Here is a 19596-nt window from a genome sequence, read left to right as displayed (position 1 = left end):
CGACTCACAGCTTAAGGTTTAAAATAATTAACCATAATATTAAACTGTCTACATCTTTCAATATTAATTTGACAAGACCTGAGATTGGGATCAATTTATAACATGATTATTTTTGTCAGAACCGCTGATCCCACTGTGAGGGTCCAGAGTTTTGACTCCATTTGTTTGTGTGTTTCAGGTTCCCATTCTCTTGAGTTCTTGTCTACAGGACATGTTCAGCCTGGATCTGGGCCCCATTTTGAACAAGTTACAGAGTTTGATGGAGTTGTGATCTCTCACTGTGACAGTGGGACACAACAAGAACACTTCAAACCCGTCCTGGAATCCCACAACTTACCTGGGACCTGTGAGGTGGCCCTTAATGATGCTTTTGGTGCTCTCAAAGAGATTTCTAAATCATTAATCACACACTGTGTAAGTTTGTAGCACATTTGCTTTGTAACACATCTAAGAGGAATTAAAACCTTTAACTAAAGAGAAAAAATAATCCTTGTAGATGTTCAGCGGCGGCGTGGCTGCATCACGTCAGACGAGAGGCTTGAATCTGCTTTTGACAACTGGGCAGTGAATGGAGAGGGTTTCATTCAGTTTGATGCTGGAGCTCAGAAATGGAAAGCCCTGTCTCCTTCTGCAGAAATGATTAAAGATTCGTGGAACAACCGTGAGTCTCGGAACCATTTCTTTGGACAATTCATCAGTGAAGAATGTCCAGAAATGATCCATCAGATCAAATTAAGAGAAGTGGAAAAAAGAACAGGTGAACACACTCTCTGGTCCAAAAAAATATAACGCAAAATATAATAAAATCACAGCTTTGAATCACTTCATTAAATTGGACATAATTCAGGAATTAACCTGAACACATACAAAAGTATCTTTTCTTCCCCTGGCTGGTCCCACCCTGATCATCACCTTTTCTATCCTCCTGCAGATCTCCGTGTGTTTGCCAACCCTGTTAACAGAACCAAGGCATTGCTGAAGTGCCACGTCACCAGTACTGACAAATCAGTGCGTTCAGTGTCTCTGACTGAAGACGGGGCCACCAAGGCAAACTGGATCACTGTAACTGGCCCGTTGCCTTCTGGGGATGGATCAGTGATCCTCATCCTGACAGCTGAGGTCCCCCTGATCCACACCAACATCTATGGCTGTGTTGTCCAAACAGAAGACAGAAACATCACTGTCATGTGGGGTGAGAACTTTACATTTACATTCTGCTGCATGATTGTTATTTACAGATCTATAGATTGTTTCTGGGCCCAATTGTAAATATAACTGGTAAAAAAGTTCAGGAACATATGATACAGAATAATGCAAGGTTTTAAACCTAGTGTATTTTATTGTTATTGCCATAATTTCCCTTTTGTTTCAGATGGAAAAACACTTGCTGGTGTTAATTGGACATTTTTGGCTCCCATTTTGGTTTCATGTGTTCTTTTAATCTGCGCAACAGCATGGATGCTCAAATGTAAGTCTCACTACTTTTGTTGAAACATTCATCAGTCTGTCAGCTGATATTTTGGTATTAATGTTTCAATAATTAGCTTTATGATCAGATCAATGTTTGTAATGAAATATCTGCCAACATGTATTATTTGTGCCTCCATTTGTGTTTCACAATAGTCAAGAAGAGGATTGTTTCAAGTGATGAAGAACAACCACCAGTATCTTTAAGGAGTGATGAATTGATGTATAACCAGAAGAATGAATATTTGTCAAGATTGGACGAGAGACAAATGCTATGATCCAGAATATTTTTATTCTCCATATTAAAGTTGCACCGTGTAATACAACTGAGCAGGGGATCAAAACACAAACATTTGCAGTGAACCGGCTTTAACGTTCACATTTACGACACTTTCAAACAGAGCAGTACATTAAACAGAACATACAGGTGAAGTCACAACAGTGATCAGGTGTAAAAAGCTAAAAAGCAAAAGAAACTTTTTATTTTTATGTTCTTTTCCCTGTTACCTTTTATCTATTATGTAAGCACTTTGGTTTCCTATTTAGACATTATAAAGCATTACACAAATAACTATTTCTATGTTAATGTAACATGACCACCAAACTACTGTTTAGTGAACCGTTTACTTAAACATTAATTTATTTCTTTAAGAGACTGATGATCAAATGTAACTCATGTTCTTTGGATGATGTCATGTGGCACCAAGAATGTTGTCAATAAACGATTAATTTTAATTTAATGAAATTGAATATCAAAATAAATGTACATACTTGTTAAGATCTTCTTTTACTGTATTAAATGTCTTTATACTAAGATTGTCTTATTTTTACTTCCTTCATTAGAAGAATAGTTTATATTTTATATCAAGAGGCAGAATTTTTATTTACTCCAGATTATAAAGAACAACTTGATTAGACTTATTTTTATACATAAACATTTATTAGTGAGAAATGATATATATGTATATTTTTGTAACAATTTTCATGTAGATTGTTTTTTAAGATCTTTCACAAAACTAAAGGTCGAGTGATTTGTATCAGTATACTGAATTAGTCTAAAGTGTGTTCCTTTAAAAACACGTGCAACAAAGATGAAAAAGAAAGACATCGGACAGAAATGATCTAGTCCGTTTATACAACTAATTTATTGGCCTATCAGAGCGCTGCCAGATTAATAAATTATTGTTCACCCAGGTAATAATGACTTTTATGGCTTTTCAAAAAAGCATCCACAGAAACTTCAGTGACTATATTTTCATGTCACCTTCGTATTATTATCGTCACATTCTACTAAATTTGTTTGGTAACATGTGAAAACTCAAACACTTTCAAGATCTTAAATGATCCTAAAAGATCTTTAACATCTCAACATGTCTCTAAACTACAGACATCACCTTTTTTAATACATTCAGTGAGAAGACATAAATGCATTGTTGTCAAACTTAGAAGAAGAATCAGTATCAGGGTTTCCTGCAGAATAGGATTTAGTAGTTTTATTTTCAGGACAATAACAACAAAAGCGCCATTTAATGCTACTCATTAAAAACCAGTAGTAACAAGTACTCATGCAAAATCAAATCAAACAGTAAACTTCAGATGTTTTATGACATTCCAGACGCTATTCTGTAGGACCTCTAATATCTGTTTAGTAATAACTGCTATCTGCTCGTTGTGGAGGCTGATGATGTCTGACCAAGATCTCCCCTGAGAAAACACAGACCAGCAGCTCAGCCTTCCCAGAGAGAAGATGGAGCAGTTACAGAAGGAACAGGGGATGTTAAACTAGTACGGAATTAAAATGTCAAAATAGAACATATTTCAACCAGTGAAGAGCAGGCAGCCAGGCTAAAGCAGCAAGAATGTAGCTCAGAGGAACAGAATTATAACTTTGTTCAACGATGGAACATTTATCACTTCAATTAAGGCAAAATAAAAAACAAACAACAACAACAACCCTACAAAGTTATACTTGTTAATTGTTCGTCACTCAAGTTTATGAAGAACATTTCACGTCTCGGTAAAATAAAAGTAAGGCGGGATCCAACTATTACACCCACTTCCGGTGTTTACTGCGTGATAAAAATTCAAAAATTAACGATCGTACAATAAAAAAAATCGTGACGGTGTTCTGAAGACGTTTGGTTCCCCAGCGCTGGAGAGACAACTTCATCTTTTCTCCTCTTTTGGATGCACAACAACAACAACATCGACAGCAAATAATTATGGACTTTTATTTGGGAAACGCAACTGCAGGAAGATGAAGTTCTGTCTTTTGCTTTACTGGGTTTTGCTGCCAGCAGCAGAATGTGGTAGGTGACACAACTGTAATGGCGAAAGTTTGGATTTGCAGGGTTGTTAGACGCCGCGCAGAATTTGTCAAGTTTATTGAATAAAGTTTATTTTGGTCACCACGTGTTACACTCATCGAGAACCTCAGGCTCCGAACCGAACTGCAGCGTTTGAAACACGCGCCTTTCTTGTCGCGCTCTTTGCGTCAAACACTTGAACAGATTCCCGAGAGAAGTTCCATGGACATCCAAAGATTTAAGACTGACTGATCCATGATCCACAACCACGTTTAAATATTAATAATAAAATACTGGCTAAAGACAGGAAACGTACAAAAAAGAGAACATTTTATGGTTTGCTCTGGAGACCGGAGAAGCTGCTTTATTAGGTGTAATAGTTCATGATCTTCCTTTTCTTCTTTTTTAAACTGGTGGTTGGTAGACTATGTTTCAGCTTATTACTGCCATCGACTGTTGAGTGTAGATCAGGAAGCAAGAAAATTTTATTTAAAAAAGCATTTATTCGGCCTGATATTTCTTCTGATTGTTTGGTACCCGTGTGGCCTACAAAGCCTGAGTGAGACCCTCAAGAAGGGCACCAAATTTAAACAACGGGTGTCGTAGTTTCCAACCAGGTGTAATCCTGCAAAGACAGAATCCCGAACTCTGAGTGGCTGAGAGCCAGTGGATTTGAAATTAGGATCCTCCTCCCAGGCGTGACGCTGACGTGGATTATAAACTCCCAACGTTGCTCCTGATAACCACACTATCTTCAGCCAGAGATTCTTGTCTTCGTTATCTGGATCTACCCAAGAACACTGCCACTGCGCTCCTCTACCTCATTCCCTTTCCTTTCTCTCTCCTATTGCTCCTGCCTTTTCCTTTCAGTTTGTGCTTTGTTATTGTTTCAACTTCTTCCTTTTTCCTAATTTGACATTAAAACACAGTTTCCTGTGTTCCTGTCAGAACCTTTTGATGCAAGAACTCCATTTGTTTGTGTGTTTCAGGTTCCCATTCTCTTGAGTTCTTGTCTACAGGACGTGTTCAGCCTGGATCTGGGCTCCATTTTGAGCAAGTTACAGAGTTTGATGGAGTTGTGATCTCTCACTGTGACAGTGGGACACAACAAGAACACTTCAAACCCGTCCTGGAATCCCACAACTTACCTGGGACCTGCAGACCAGCATGTTATGATGTTTTTGATGCTCTCAAAGAGATTTCTAAATTCATCAATCACACACGGAGTAAGTTTGTAGCACATTTGCTTTATAACGTGTTTATTTTGTTGAAGATGAACTGAACATTTTACATAAAATAATCCTTGTAGATGTTCAACGGCGGCGTGGCTGCATCAGATGTTTTATGACATTCCAGACGCTATTCTGTAGGACCTCCAATATCAGTTTAGTAATAACTGGTATCTGCTCGTTGTGGAGGCTGATGATGTCTGACCAAGATCTCCCCTGAGAAAACACAGACCAGCAGCTCAGCCTTCCAGAGAGAAGATGGAGCAGTTACAGAAGGAACAGGGGATGTTAAACTAGTACGGAATTAAAATGTCAATATAGAACATATTTCAACCAGTGAAGAGCAGGCAGCCAGGCTAAAGCAGCAAGAATGTAGCTCAGAGGAACAGAATTCTAACTTTGTTCAACGATGGAACATTTATCACTTCAATTAAGGCAAAACAAAAAACAAACAAACAACAACAACCCTACAAAGTTATACTTGTTAATTGTTCGTCACTCAAGTTTATGAAGAACATTTCACGTCTCGGTAAAATAAAAGTAAGGGGGATCCAACTATTACACCCACTTCCGGTGTTTACTGCGTGATATAAAAATTCAAAAATTAACGATCGTACAGATAAAAAAAATCGTGACGGTGTTCTGAAGACGTTTGGTTCCCCAGCGCTGGAGAGACAACTTCATCTTTTCTCCTCTTTTGGATGCACAACAACAACAACATCGACAGCAAATAATTATGGACTTTTATTTGGGAAACGCAACTGCAGGAAGATGAAGTTCTGTCTTTTGCTTTACTGGGTTTTGCTGCCAGCAGCAGAATGTGGTAGGTGACACAACTGTAATGGCGAAAGTTTGGATTTGCAGGGTTGTTAGACGCCGCGCAAAGTTTGTCAAGTTTATTGAGTAAAGTTTATTTTGGTTACCACGTGTTACACTCATCGAGAACCTCAGGCTCCGAACCGAACTGCAGCGTTGGAAACACGCGCCTTTCTTGTCGCGCTCTTTGCGTCAAACACTTGAACAGATTCCCGAGAGAAGTTCCACGGACATCCAAAGATTTAAGACTGGCTGATCCATGATCCACAACCACGTTTAAATATTAATAATAAAATACTGGCTAAAGACAGGAAAACGTCCAAAAAAGAGAACATTTTATGGTTGCTCTGGAGACCCGGAGAAGCTGCTTTATTAAGTGTAATAGTTCATGATCTTCCTTTTCTTCTTTAAACTGGTGGTTGGTAGATATAGTTTCAGCTTATTACTGCCATCGACTGTTGAGTGTAGATCAGGAAGCAAGAAATTTTATTTAAAAAAGCATTTATTCGGCCTGATATTTCTTCTGATTGTTTGGTACCCGTGTGGCCTACAAAGCCTGAGTGAGACCCTCAAGAAGGGCACCAAATTTAAACAACGGGTGTCGTAGTTTCCAAACCAGGTGTAATCCTGCAAAGACAGAATCCCGAACTCTGAGTGGCTGATTTGAAATTAGGATCCTCCCAGGCGAGATGACGACGTGGATTATAAACTCCCAACGTTGCTCCTGATAACCACACTATCTTCAGCCAGAGATTCTTGTCTTCGTTATCTGGATCTACCCAAGAACACTGCCACTGCGCTCCTCTACCTCATTCCCTTTCCTTTCTCTCTCCTATTGCTCCTGCCTTTTTCCTTTCAGTTTGTGCTTTGTTATTGTTTCAACTTCTTCCTTTTTCCTAATTTGACATTAAAACACAGTTTCCTGTGTTCCTGTCAGAACCTTTTGATGCAAGAACTCCATTTGTTTGTGTGTTTCAGGTTCCCATTCTCTTGAGTTCTTGTCTACAGGACGTGTTCAGCCTGGATCTGGGCCCCATTTTGAACAAGTTACAGAGTTTGATGGAGTTGTGATCTCTCACTGTGACAGTGGGACACAACAAGAACACTTCAAACCCGTCCTGGAATCCCACAACTTACCTGGGACCTGCAGACCAGCATGTTATGATGTTTTTGATGCTCTCAAAGCGATTTCTAAATTCACCAATCACACACGGAGTAAGTTTGTAGCACATTTGCTTGTAACACATTAAGAGGAATTAAAACCTTTAACTAAAGAGAAAAAACAATCCTTGTAGATGTTCAGCGGCGGCGTGGCTGCATCACGTCAGACGAGAGGCTTGAATCTGCTTTTGACAACTGGGCAGTGAATGGAGAGGGTTTCATTCAGTTTGATGCTGGAGCTCAGAAATGGAAAGCCCTGTCTCCTTCTGCAGAAATGATTAAAGATTCGTGGAACGGCTATGAGGCTCAGAACCATTTGTTTGGACAATTCATCAGGAGATACTGTCTAGAAATGATCCACCACATCAAATTAAGAGAAATAGAAAAAAGAACAGGTGAACACACTCTCTGGTCCTAAAATAGCAGCCTGGTGTTGGTTATGAGCTAAAACTATGTTGAGAGGAAGAGTGAGCTGCTCATCACTGCTGGTTCCCTGTTCAAAGAGTGACAACAGACAACCCTGATCATCACCTTTTCTATCCTCCTGCAGATCTCCGTGTGTTTGCCAACCCTGTTAACAGAACCAAGGCATTGCTGAAGTGCCACGTCACCAGTACTGACAAATCAGTGCGTTCAGTGTCTCTGACTGAAGACGGGGCCCCAAGGCAAACTGGATCACTGTAACTGGCCCGTTGCCTTCTGGGGATGGATCAGTGATCCTCATCCTGACAGCTGAGGTCCCCCTGATCCACACCAACATCTATGGCTGTGTTGTCCAAACAGAAGACAGAAACATCACTGTCATGTGGGGTGAGAACTTTACATTTACATACTGCTGCATGATTGTTATTGAGTCAAAGCAATAGAGGCTGGAATTTTAACGTTGTGTTCAAGTCTCAGTTAGTTTAGGTTTGTTAAAAATCTGATGTGAGAAATACTTGAGCGCTGGGAAAATAAGAAATATAACTGTTTAAATCGTGAATAGTGTCCGCTACATTTGTCAGCATCAACATTATGAGTTTATTATTGTAATTATTACTTTTATTACAATGTTTTTAGTAACAATGCTATTTTTTCTTTGGTTCCAGATGGAAACACACTTGATGGAAGAGAAATTCTTTCCACAAGTGTCAGTTGGACACAAATTTTGAGCTGCGTTCTGTTTTTATGTGTTCTTTTTCTAATCGGCACAACAGCACTGGTGCTCAAATGTACCAGTAAGTATCACTACAGTAAATGTAACATTTAAGTCAGTCTGTCAGCTGCTGATTTAGTATTTTGAAATATTTTAACAATAACATTTTTGTGGACAAATCATTGAGTTTCTAATGAGATCTACCTCTCAGCACATATTAATTCATCCTCCATTTAATTACAACAAAGTCAAGAATAATACGAGGATTTTGTAAAGTGAAGGAGCACAGGCATAAATGGTCTATTTTTCTGGCTGCTTAAGCTTTGAACTATTTATTTTGTTCCACAGATGATTTAACAGACTTACAAAAAGCACTAGAAATAAAAACGTGTCTAGGCTCTTAACAGGAGTGTTGTGATGTAAATATGCAGTGGTTATGTTGGACAACTACTCTACACCCCAATACACGCAACACATTATTATCACCAACAAATGTTAGTCCCCATTTGAGCTGCATTGAATTGAATGGAACAGATTATTGTCTGTTAGCCTAACTTAATTGGTGGTGTGTGTGAGGAACTGTAACATGAATGAGTTCATGCATACCATAGTTTCAGGAGGAAGATCACTTTTCCATGATTTTTTTTACTAAGACTCCTAAATTGTGTTGAATGAACTCATTAACTGGAATGACCAGAGTGTCATCTTTTGAACCAGCCAGGCACTCTGGATGCTAAAGCTCTGAACCTATAAATCACCCCTGGAAGAAATGAAAACACACTTCAGAAGCACCTTGAAGAATATTTAAGAGGATGATTGCATCAACAGAAAATGTTCTCTATTTGTTCTTTTTTTATCTAATAAATGTCTGCTTTCTAATATTGTATATTTTTATATCCTGTATTAAAATAAATGTTTTTTTAAGAGCCTGTGTGATACATATTTAAAGAACTTGGTTTTCTTTTACTCCAGTTTATGAGGAAACATTTGATTGGGCTTGTTTTCCTTTAAAGGTCAGCTTCTCACTGACAAGATCATTATAGGATACAGGAGTTTTAGTGTGAGAGCATATATTCAACCTCCTATTAGGTATTACAATTGCCAAAGGTATGCCCATCATTACAGTGTGTAGGGGGAGCAGAGGTGTGTGTGTGTGTGTGTGTGTGTGTGGGGGGGGGGGGGGGGTAGTAATAGCACAGTTAATGTAAATGTAACTGGGGAAACTACAGTGTGTGGAGAAAACAGTTGTAATTCAACAAGAAGAGCAGAGAGAGAAGAGGCAGTGAAGATTGTGAGTAAAAATAAAAGAGTGGAAGAGATGAATGAACCAAATAAATCATGTGTTTCATTTCAGAACTTTGCTGGATATGATCCCGGTGCAAGCACTTAGACTCTACATGGGCCAGTCAAAATCTCACCTGTGTGTGCGCTCCAGGAACAGGCTGGGGAAATGCCACTGTGGCTGAGGAGGAAACAGTTGGCTGCTAATTACTGGATTCATTCAAGAGGTCAGAGGGGTGAACATCTTACAAAGGGGGTTCTGCTAGTGAGTTGGGAGGAGACAGCACAAAAGGGGAGTTTTGGGTGGAAGGGTGATGAGGTGGCCAAGGAAATGGGGGTGTATAACCATTAAAAGCAGGAGCAATGTTGACAGAGAAATTAATGATCAAAGTCAGAAGGCAAGAGTGTTGTGTGGGTAAAAGCAAATGAGCAGTGGCAACAGAGCGGGGAAACAGAGGTCAAGGGGAGGCATCTTCTTTCCAATACAAAGGAGGGACAATGCATCAAGGAGAAGGGAAAAGAGCAGGAAAGAGCAGGTTATAATAACAAGGTTAAGAATTAGGCAGAGCAACTTAGACAATATGCTATACATTGTGGAGAAGCATCCATCTATGTGAGCAGTGTCATGAACTGGAGACAACAGAACATGTGCTTTTAATATGTAGGCATAATAGTGAGGAAAGGATGATGATGGATGGACTGAGGAAACTGGGAATGGTGGATGTGGATGAGCTGGGTAGAGAGTTCAGGTGGGAGGAAAGAGCTTTATAAATTTACTCTACTCTAGTAAACAGGATGGAAGGATGGATACGCTAGATAGAGGACCAGAAGGTGGCAGCTACAATATAGATGCCAACTGCCTTTAAAACCAAAAGAAAAAGAACATGAAGATCGGTAGATTTGTCTGGTTCCGATCAGGACAAAAAGTAATGATGGGCAAATTAAGCTTTTGTGAATTCCCGAACCACTTGTAATGATTACTCGAAGTAATGAAGTTGCAGTTCTAGCGCCCTCTCCTGGCGACCCGCGAGCCCTGCACTGCAGGGTTGGAGCCGCTATTGGTGACCGGGAGGCGCACACGTGAGCTTTGTTTTGTTGAGAAAATGCTGGTAAAATATGCCATAGCTTGGGTATTCTTGTGTAACTGGACTCAACGTTTTTATTGGAGGTACGTTATTTTTTTCCACAGTATTGGGATTTAACCAGTTTATTTTTTGCTCACAATTCTCCACATTTGGAGAATATTCTTCTGCAGGGTACAGTAGATGCTGGCATGCATAGAAATCTTTTGGCCCGCTTGAAAAGGTTGGTGTAACGATGTCTGTGATTTAGCCAGTAGGCGAGTGGGTCCTCTGACCTGGCCAGAGGTGGGCTGCTCATGCACCGCTGCCCATCTACCGTCGCATCTGCCATAGCATTCCCAGCCCTTCTTGCATCTGAGGCGTCTCGGTCCAGCGTTCCCCAAAGGTTAATATCTGGAACACACCGGGCACCGGACCTGTCCAAAAAGTAATTTACAAATAGACAAACAGCGATTCATTTGGATGGAAGCTACACCATAGCTATAGTAAGTTACTGTTGGATATGAAACTTTGCTTTTGTGCATTACACCTACAGTACACCTACTACCTACTACAACTACACACAAACTGTTTTTTTAAAATGCGGTTATCAGGAGTTTATGTGCTTAAATCTCAACCTGTCCGAATCTTGACGAGGCGGCGTCAGTGAATCACGTGTTTGGACCCTGACGTCACCTCGATGACGGGTATTTCCTGGTGCTGAACGAAGGCTCCGCCCACAATGCGGGGTCCAGCTCTCTTATTGAACTGCGACTGTCACGCGCAATAAAAACTCCTGCGACACTCGTCTAGTTTGAGACCCGCTTTTAAGAGAATCGGTCTTTATCACAAAGAACCCTCGTCATGTTCTTCCAGACTGTTTCAGATGAGGACAACAAGTGTTTAGCGACCTTCATTTAGGAAGATGAACTTTTGTCTTCTGTTTTGGATCCTGCTCCCAGCGGCAGAATGCGGTAAGTTGAGGAAACTTTCTTTACACACACCCAAGGTAGTTTTCCATGTCAACTGGACTGGGTTTCTTCTCTTGGAGACGTACACACACGTTCTGAGCGCTGTGTGAAGAAATAGACAATCGACTTTTCAAGAACATTCAAAAACGTCCTTTGTTTTTGTTTAGCTCTGCAATAAAAACATGAATAGCGAATAATGCACCAGGAAGCTGGTGAAATACTTGAAGATATTTGGGCAGTGACACTATTTGAAACGAAAACATGGAAGCAGAATCATGTTTATTGCCATTGTTCATGTAATACACAGTATTTCACAAGCTAGGAATTTGTCTTGGTGTGACGCTGCGACATTCAACATAAAGAAGACAACACTAGAATAAGATAAATAAAATAAGACATATATACAGTATACATAAATAGTAAGAAATAGTGCAGGTCAATGCAGGAGTAATGTATTGTTCGTGAGTCCGACTGGCTGCTGTACATGGTGCTTAAGTGATAAGTCACTTGGTGTTTGTGAGGGTGATGTTTGGTCACCCGCGCTGTTCGTTCACTAGACTCAGATCAACCACACAAACAACAGGAGGCCTTGCAAGGGAGAACTGACGAGCAGTTCAAGCTTCCTCTCTCAACTCCGCCCGTCTGCTGCTCGCTCTCCTCTTTTATTTGGTGCACACAAGATTTATGTCAATCTGACCTCATGATTCTTTCTCCGACTTCCCCGTGTCCTTGAACATGGTACCTCTCAGTGCTGGGTACCTAACAGCTTCCATACTTGGTTCAAACACTCATACATTCCTTTTGATTAAACATTCTAAATCTACTTACTGTACTTACTATAGCATTGAAACGATAATAGTAATAACAACAATAATTCTTCTCACATGTTCAGCAGCCTGATGGCAGAGGGGAAGAAGCTGTTCATGTAGCGGGAGGTTTTGGTCCGAATGGACCGTAGTCTCCTGCCTGAGGGGAGGGGGGAAGAAGCCACACCGAACGTGGCTTGCGCAGTGCTTTCGATTCCAGTGTGTCGGACTGTTCCTGACTGAGCCGTTAGGGGGCGCAGCAGTACTGCACACTGAGACTTCCTGTTTATAAAACCGCTGCTGAAGTACCTCTGCCCTGTGTGTGTGTGTGTGTGTGTGTGTGCACTTTAATATCACAGGCATGAAAGTTGCAGGTAACTGTCCAAACACAGATGTATTTTTTAGTTGTTGACTATCTGAGGATTTGCTTTGATTTTGTTGCCTGCACACAGAGTACGAAGAGAGTGGAGATTAAACCTCTTTTCTTATTGGTGCCTGTTCAGGTACTGTAGTAAACCTTGTTTATATTCAGTTTATGAGGAATCTATTATAATATTTTGGGTTATTGTTGGGTCTTTTGACCTGTTTCTCATCCTGCTGCTCCATGTTTCCTTCACAGCTTGTGGAAAGAGGCTGTTTTTCATTCTGGTTGTTTGTTTTTAGTGGTGTTTTGTCCAGTTGAGTGTTTGTGAAGAGGGATTATAGTAGGGGAACGAGGAAGCAGCCCTGAGGAGTTCTGGTGACCAGGATGAGAGGAGATGAGATGTGGGTTTTTATCCTGACATGTGGTGGTCTGGCTCAGAGAGGATCAATGATGATGATCAAAGAGATATTTTTGCTTTTTTTGATACCGTCCACCAATTTGAGCAGATACGACTCACAGCTTAAGGTTTAAAATAATTAACCATAATATTAAACTGTCTACATCTTTCAATATTAATTTGACAAGACCTGAGATTGGGATCAATTTATAACATGATTATTTTTGTCAGAACCGCTGATCCCACTGTGAGGGTCCAGAGTTTTGACTCCATTTGTTTGTGTGTTTCAGGTTCCCATTCTCTTGAGTTCTTGTCTACAGGACGTGTTCAGCCTGGATCTGGGCCCCATTTTGAACAAGTTACAGAGAGTTTGATGGAGTTGTGATCTCTCACTGTGACAGTGGGACACAACAAGAACACTTCAAACCCGTCCTGGAATCCCACAACTTACCTGGGACCTGCACAGCAGCATGTTATGATGTTTTTGATGCTCTCAAAGCGATTTCTAAATTCATCAATCACACACGGAGTAAGTTTGTAGCACATTTGCTTTTAACGTGTTTATTTTGTTGAAAATGAACTGAACATTTTACATAAAACAATCCTTGTAGATGTTCAGCGGCGGCGTGGCTGCATCACATCAGACGAGAGGCTTGAATCTGCTTTTGACAACTGGGCAGTGAATGGAGAGGGTTTCATTCAGTTTGATGCTGGAGCTCAGAAATGGAAAGCCCTGTCTCCTTCTGCAGAAATGATTAAAGATTCGTGGAACGGCTATGAGACTCGGAAGCATGTGTTTGGACAATTCATCAGGAGATACTGTCCAGAAATGATCCATCAGATCAAATTAAAAGAAATAGAAAAAAGAACAGGTGAATAAACACACACATATATTTGTACTTGTATCTTTGTGAGGACTTACACAGATTCATGAAACACCTGTTTTTTACGACACAGCATGTAAAATCTAACAACCACACAGATTTGGCTCATTGGACATAATTCAGGAATTAACCTGAACACATACAAAAGTATCTTTTCTTCCCCTGGCTGGTCCCACCCTGATCATCACCTTTTCTATCCTCCTGCAGATCTCCGTGTGTTTGCCAACCCTGTTGACAGAACCAAGGCATTGCTGAAGTGCCACGTCACCAGTACTGACAAATCAGTGCGTTCAGTGTCTGTGACTGAAGACGGGGCCACCAAGGCAAACTGGATCACTGTAACTGGCCCGTTGCCTTCTGGGGATGGATCAGTGATCCTCATCCTGAAAGCTGAGGTCCCCCTGATCCACACCAACATCTATGGCTGTGTTGTCCAAACAGAAGACAGAACCATCACTGTCATGTGGGGTGAGAACTTTACATTTACATACTGCTGCATGATTGTTATTGAGTCATGATCCAGGCTGCACACAGGCCAGTGGGGTCTTATTGTTGCTGGGGGGGTTCTGGTGTGTTGGGTACTCTGGTAAAAGTCCCTCATGAAGAAGCTCTGAAACGTTCCTAGTGATTCTCTGGTCTTCCTCCATCTGAAAGCAGACCTTTGGATCTTTTCTGGCTGAGATTACAGCAGTGTTGGTCATTAACTCTGTCAGAAACGGCTGTTTCGATGCTGTTAAAACTTATTTGAGAATTTTTTTATGTCTCGCCACAAGTTTTTTGCCCATTTAATTAACAACATTTAACGTGCTTCACATGTTTCCAGAAAGAAACGAGCTACTACAGAGTTACAATTTGGTACAGGCAGTGGAATGCGCAGAATCACCCTCTGCCAGCAGGGGGCGCTGCAGCAGCTCAGCACCCACCTTTCTATCGTCTTGGCACAGAATTATCAGTGCGCAACGTTGAGCTTCAGTCTGTGTCCAGGCCTCAGACAACTGTCGGCATGTCACGTTGGTCCAGACAGTTAATAAATGTAACAGTTGAAATACTCTAAATAGAGTCAGTTACACTTTCTGTTATTCGGAGCACAGCTTTCAAAATATTAAAAATAAGTTTATTACAATAACACATGACGACATGCTGCATAGAGTAAAGTATGGCCAGTTTGGTGATTACAATAATCATGTTTTTGTTGTTTATACTCTTTTATGAGCAGATGGAAACACACTTGATGGACAACATCCTTTATGCAGGTGTCCCGATGAAGTTTTGGATTATTATCGGCATCATCTTTACAGTTTGTTGTTTAATCTCCGTAATGACTCTTTTGTGTAAGTCTCACTTCTTTGATTGTAACTTTCAAGTCAGTCTGTGCTGATATTTTACTATTGTGGCCCTGCATTAATAGAATGTTAATGATGTTTCTTGTGAAATACACCTGTCAGCATCTATTAATTGTTCCTTCATTTTATTTCTTCATAGGCACAAGGCAAAAAGTGGTGAGGAAACTTTTCTCATGAGCCCATTGAAGAATAACTGGGGGAAGATGGATTTTATCCACGGAGGACTTGAGCAGAGACGACATCAATGATCCAGGATGTTTTACTCTTCATGCTGAAAGTGCACGTCTATAGAAACGTGTAGACCTGAACAGAGGATCCAAAGTCACATGTGCTGTAATATTTGGACTGTGTTGTCATCCAGTAGCAGAGCTTTGGGACTTATGCTGCTGACACGGGTCTAACCTTCACTGACTGTCATCTTATTTAAGAAGCCAAGAAGCCAAACTATGGAAAGCTTTAGCACTTTGACCCTAAATTCAGTATTAATGATCTTGAACTTCTTAAATCAGAGCTTAACACTCATCTTTTAAAACTACCTTTAAACACCTCATAATGCTGTCACTTTATGTCTGGTTTCATGTATTTTTGTGTTATTTACTCATTCATCTCTCCTTTATTTTGTTTGCATCATCTTTATTTATTTTATGTAAAACACTGGTTACTTATTTCGACATTGTAAAAATCTTATGTTGTTGAATGTATGATGACTTTATTTCTGTTTCTGAAAGACTGGTTTCAGTTACATCCTTGGTGAAGTTGAAATTTAACTCTGAAGTTCTTCCTTGAAGAATCTAACAAATTCATGTGAAACTGGTCGACTAATATTGTGTGTAAAATAGTAAAGTGTTTAACAGTGTTTGTAACTAACTTGCAGGACCTGATGTGTGAAGTCCTTAAGAGTTTTATTTTTTTCATTATTAAATACAGTGTTTGTAAATATTGTAGGTTTTTACTTCCTGCAATAAATGAGTTTTAATTTTAAGAGCTTGTGTGATAATGTTTATTTTCATTTACATGAGGAAATGTCTGATTAGATGAGGTGGTTAACATTGTCTCATCACAGCAACAAGGTTGTGGGTTCCAATCCCCTGGGATCGCAACTTTATCAGTGCAGTTTGGAAGTTCTCCCAGGACGTTTTATGAAATGACCACTGACTCTTAGTTCATTTGTGTTTTACCCATTTTGAAAAAAACAACTTTAATTTGGGCAGTCAAAGCAATACAGGCTGCATATATGTCAATTATTCAAGGGATGAAACACAACTGGACATTAATCGGATTGATTCATTTCATGTTTGTCATTTGAATCTGGAAGCAGTTGAGTCCAGACCAGTCACATGTGATGCATATTTGATCAAAGGGGTAGAACAAGGACCCTTACGGGAGATTGGAATGTACTTGGTAGCTTGCAAACTTAGTGCTGGAACAGTGCTTGATTGAGGATGTTTCACAAGCACGAGGAAGCAAGGACTAATGGGTCTGCATTTTGAGAAATGGTTGATGAATGTTCTCAATCATCCAGATCGAAAAGAATTCTTGGCTCAAGGAAGTTCACCTGAACTTTGTTTTCACCTCTTATCTGAGAGGCTTCTTCAATTGTAAATGAACTAGTGGGAATCCCACAGTTGTGCTGTGCTGAGTCACTGAGCGTTATTGTTGATGCTCATGAGGGTCAGTGGTAATTTGCTTTGCTTTGCTTTCTTCAAATAAGTGTCCCTTATCTTTTGGGTGTAGCTGGATGGCCAAATCCTGACCTGAGGAGTTGGCGTTGCATCTGTACAGTGGTTGTTTAGTCTCACCAATGTACAGATCTATAGATTGTTTCTGGGCCCAATTGTAAATATAACTGGTAAAAAGTTCAGGAACATATGATACAGAATAATGCAAGGTTTTAAACCTAGTGTATTTTATTGTTATTGCCATAATTTCCCTTTTGTTTCAGATGGAAAAACACTTGCTGGTGTTAATTGGACATTTTTGGCTCCCATTTTGGTTTCATGTGTTCTTTTAATCTGCGCAACAGCATGGATGCTCAAATGTAAGTCTCACTACTTTTGTTGAAACACTCATCAGTCTGTCAGCTGATATTTTGGTATTCATGTTTCAATAATTAGCCTTATGATCAGATCAATGTTTGTAATGAAATATATCTGCCAACATGTATTATTTGTGCCTCCATTTGTGTTTCACAATAGTCAAGAAGAGGATTGTTTCAAGTGATGAAGAACAACCACCAGTATCTTTAAGGAGTGATGAATTGATGGATAACCAGAAGAATGAATATTTGTCAAGATTGGACGAGAGACAAATGCTATGATCCAGAATATTTTTATTCTCCATATTAAAGTTGCCCCGTGTATACAACTGAGCAGGGGATCAAAACACAAACATTTGCAGTGAACCGACTTTAACGTTCACATTTACGACACTTTCAAACAGAGCAGTACATTAAACAGAACATACAGGTGAAGTCACAACAGTGATCAGGTGTAAAAAGCTAAAGAAACTTTTTATTTTTATGTTCTTTTCCCTGTGACCTTTTATCTGTTATGTAAGCACTTTGGTTTCCTATTTAGACATTATAAAGCATTACACAAATAACTATTTCTATGTTAATGTAACATGACCACCAAACTACTGTTTAGTGAACCGTTTACTTAAACATTAATTTATTTCTTTAAGAGACTGATGATCAAATGTAACTCATGTTCTTTGATGATGTCATATGGCACCAAGAATGTTGTCAATAAACGATTAATTTTAATTTAATGAAATTGAATATCAAAATAAATGTACATACTTGTTAAGATCTTCTTTTACTGTATTAAATGTCTTTATACTAAGATTGTCTTATTTTTACTTCATTAGAAGAATAGTTTATATTTTATATCAAGAGGCAGAATTTTTATTTACTCCAGATTATAAAGAACAATTTGCTTAGACTTATTTTTACACATAAAATAAACATTTATTAGTGAGAAATAATAATATATATGTATATTTTTGTAACAATTTTCATGTAGATTGTTTTTTAAGATCTTTCACAAAAATAAGGCTCGAGTGATTTGCATCAGTTTACTGAATTAGTCTAAAGCGTGTTCCTTTAAAAACACGTGCAACAAAGATGAAAAAGAAAGACATCGGACAGAAATGATTTATTGGCCAACAACTAATTTATTGGCCTATCAGAGCGCTGCCAGATTAATAAATTATTGTTCACCCAGGTAATAATGACTTTTATGGCTTTTCAAAAAAGCATCCACAGAAACTTCAGTGACTATATTTTCATGTCACCTTCGTATTATTATCGTCACATTCTACTAAATTTGTTTGGTAACATATGAAAACTCAAATACTTTCAAGATCTTAAATGATCCTAAAAGATCTTTAACATCTCAACATGTCTCTAAACTACAGACATCACCTTTTTTAATACATTCAGTGAGAAGACATAAATGCATTGTTGTCAAACTTAGAAGAAGAATCAGTATCAGGGCTTCCTGCAGAATAGGATTTAGTAGTTCTATTTTCAGGACAATAACAACACTCTAAAAAAGACCGTGAAATGTACATAAAACATTGTAAAATCCCTACAAAAAAATCTTGTAAAAACCAAATACATATATTTTTTGTTTAAATCACTGTGAAATTTTGTAAACTATGAAACAGAATTTTTTGTTAGATTTACTACAACAATATGTGATTTAAATGGAATTTATTTGTTAAAATTACAAATATTGGCAAAAGAAACCGGGAAATACTGCAATACTCATAGGAATGAGCCACGCTGTTTTCAAATGTGTTGGCGCCAACTGTAATAAAACCTTTACTACTTACTCGGCTTTCAAGGGCCATTTTTACCGTGTGCACAATATACTTGAGCCACAAGCTGTTTCTGTTGTTGCAGATTTAAAATGTGCGCTTTCATTGTGTGTCCGCCATTTTCAAACAGTGAAAGAGCTAGTGTCACACTTAAAGGATCACATTGGTGAAGGCAGGTCTGTGTCATGTTGGAATAGTTTTTGAAACTCAGATGTAATTTCTCACATGCTGTCAGGATCAGCTACAGGAACTAGAAAATCCTGCTGGTTAAATGAGCAAAAAGGGGACCAGCCTTAAATGTAAACATCTCTCTTTTGTCCCCAACAGTTACAGGCGGTGATGAGGATGAGGATGTTGTCAGTGTCGAAGTCTGGCCCAACTGTACACATTTCCTCCGGTGTCCAATGAGATCCCATCATGCCCAGTATGTATGGCAGCACCCAGGAGGCACGGTGTGGTGCAACTCCAGGGACGAGCATTGTGTCTTCCTGATCAACAGCATGGCTCCTCAGCTTGAGGGGAACTACAGTTGCATCTCCACAGAGGCAGGATA

At 39.4% G+C, this 19596-nt stretch overlaps 1 protein-coding gene and 1 long non-coding RNA gene across 2 annotated transcripts; both read left to right on the top strand.

Moving 5' to 3' along the window:
• Window positions 1-3548: 3548 nt before the first annotated feature.
• On the top strand, window positions 3549-5112 carry LOC130520639 (uncharacterized). The gene is made up of 3 exons (XR_008948962.1): window positions 3549-3776; window positions 4763-4999; window positions 5083-5112. It is a non-coding gene; the product is annotated as an uncharacterized LOC130520639 (long non-coding RNA).
• A 505-nt stretch (window positions 5113-5617) lies between these two features.
• Window positions 5618-9035, top strand: LOC130520638 (zinc-alpha-2-glycoprotein-like). The gene is made up of 5 exons (XM_057024343.1): window positions 5618-5825; window positions 6797-7033; window positions 7114-7374; window positions 7530-7789; window positions 8068-9035. Exons 1-4 carry the CDS (start codon window positions 5774-5776, stop codon window positions 7661-7663), a joined length of 684 nt encoding a protein of 227 aa, XP_056880323.1. The 5' UTR covers window positions 5618-5773; the 3' UTR covers window positions 7664-7789; window positions 8068-9035.
• The last annotated feature ends 10561 nt before the right edge of the window (window positions 9036-19596 follow it).

The sequence above is a fragment of the Takifugu flavidus genome, unplaced genomic scaffold (genome assembly GCF_003711565.1).
Source record: "Takifugu flavidus isolate HTHZ2018 unplaced genomic scaffold, ASM371156v2 ctg464, whole genome shotgun sequence".
NCBI lineage: Eukaryota > Metazoa > Chordata > Actinopteri > Tetraodontiformes > Tetraodontidae > Takifugu > Takifugu flavidus.
Note: the sequence above shows the minus strand (reverse complement) of the source record. Positions and strands in the feature narration are given on the sequence as shown.

Excerpts from the sequence above, each read along its gene's own strand:
- LOC130520638 (XM_057024343.1), top strand. The coding sequence starts at position 5,774 with ATGAAGTTCTGTCTTTTGCTTTACTGGGTTTTGCTGCCAGCAGCAGAA. Across the intron at positions 5,826-6,796 it reads GCTGCCAGCAGCAGAATGTG|GTTCCCATTCTCTTGAGTTC; the intron begins GTAGGTGACACA and ends TGTGTGTTTCAG. Across the intron at positions 7,375-7,529 it reads AGAAATAGAAAAAAGAACAG|ATCTCCGTGTGTTTGCCAAC; the intron begins GTGAACACACTC and ends ATCCTCCTGCAG.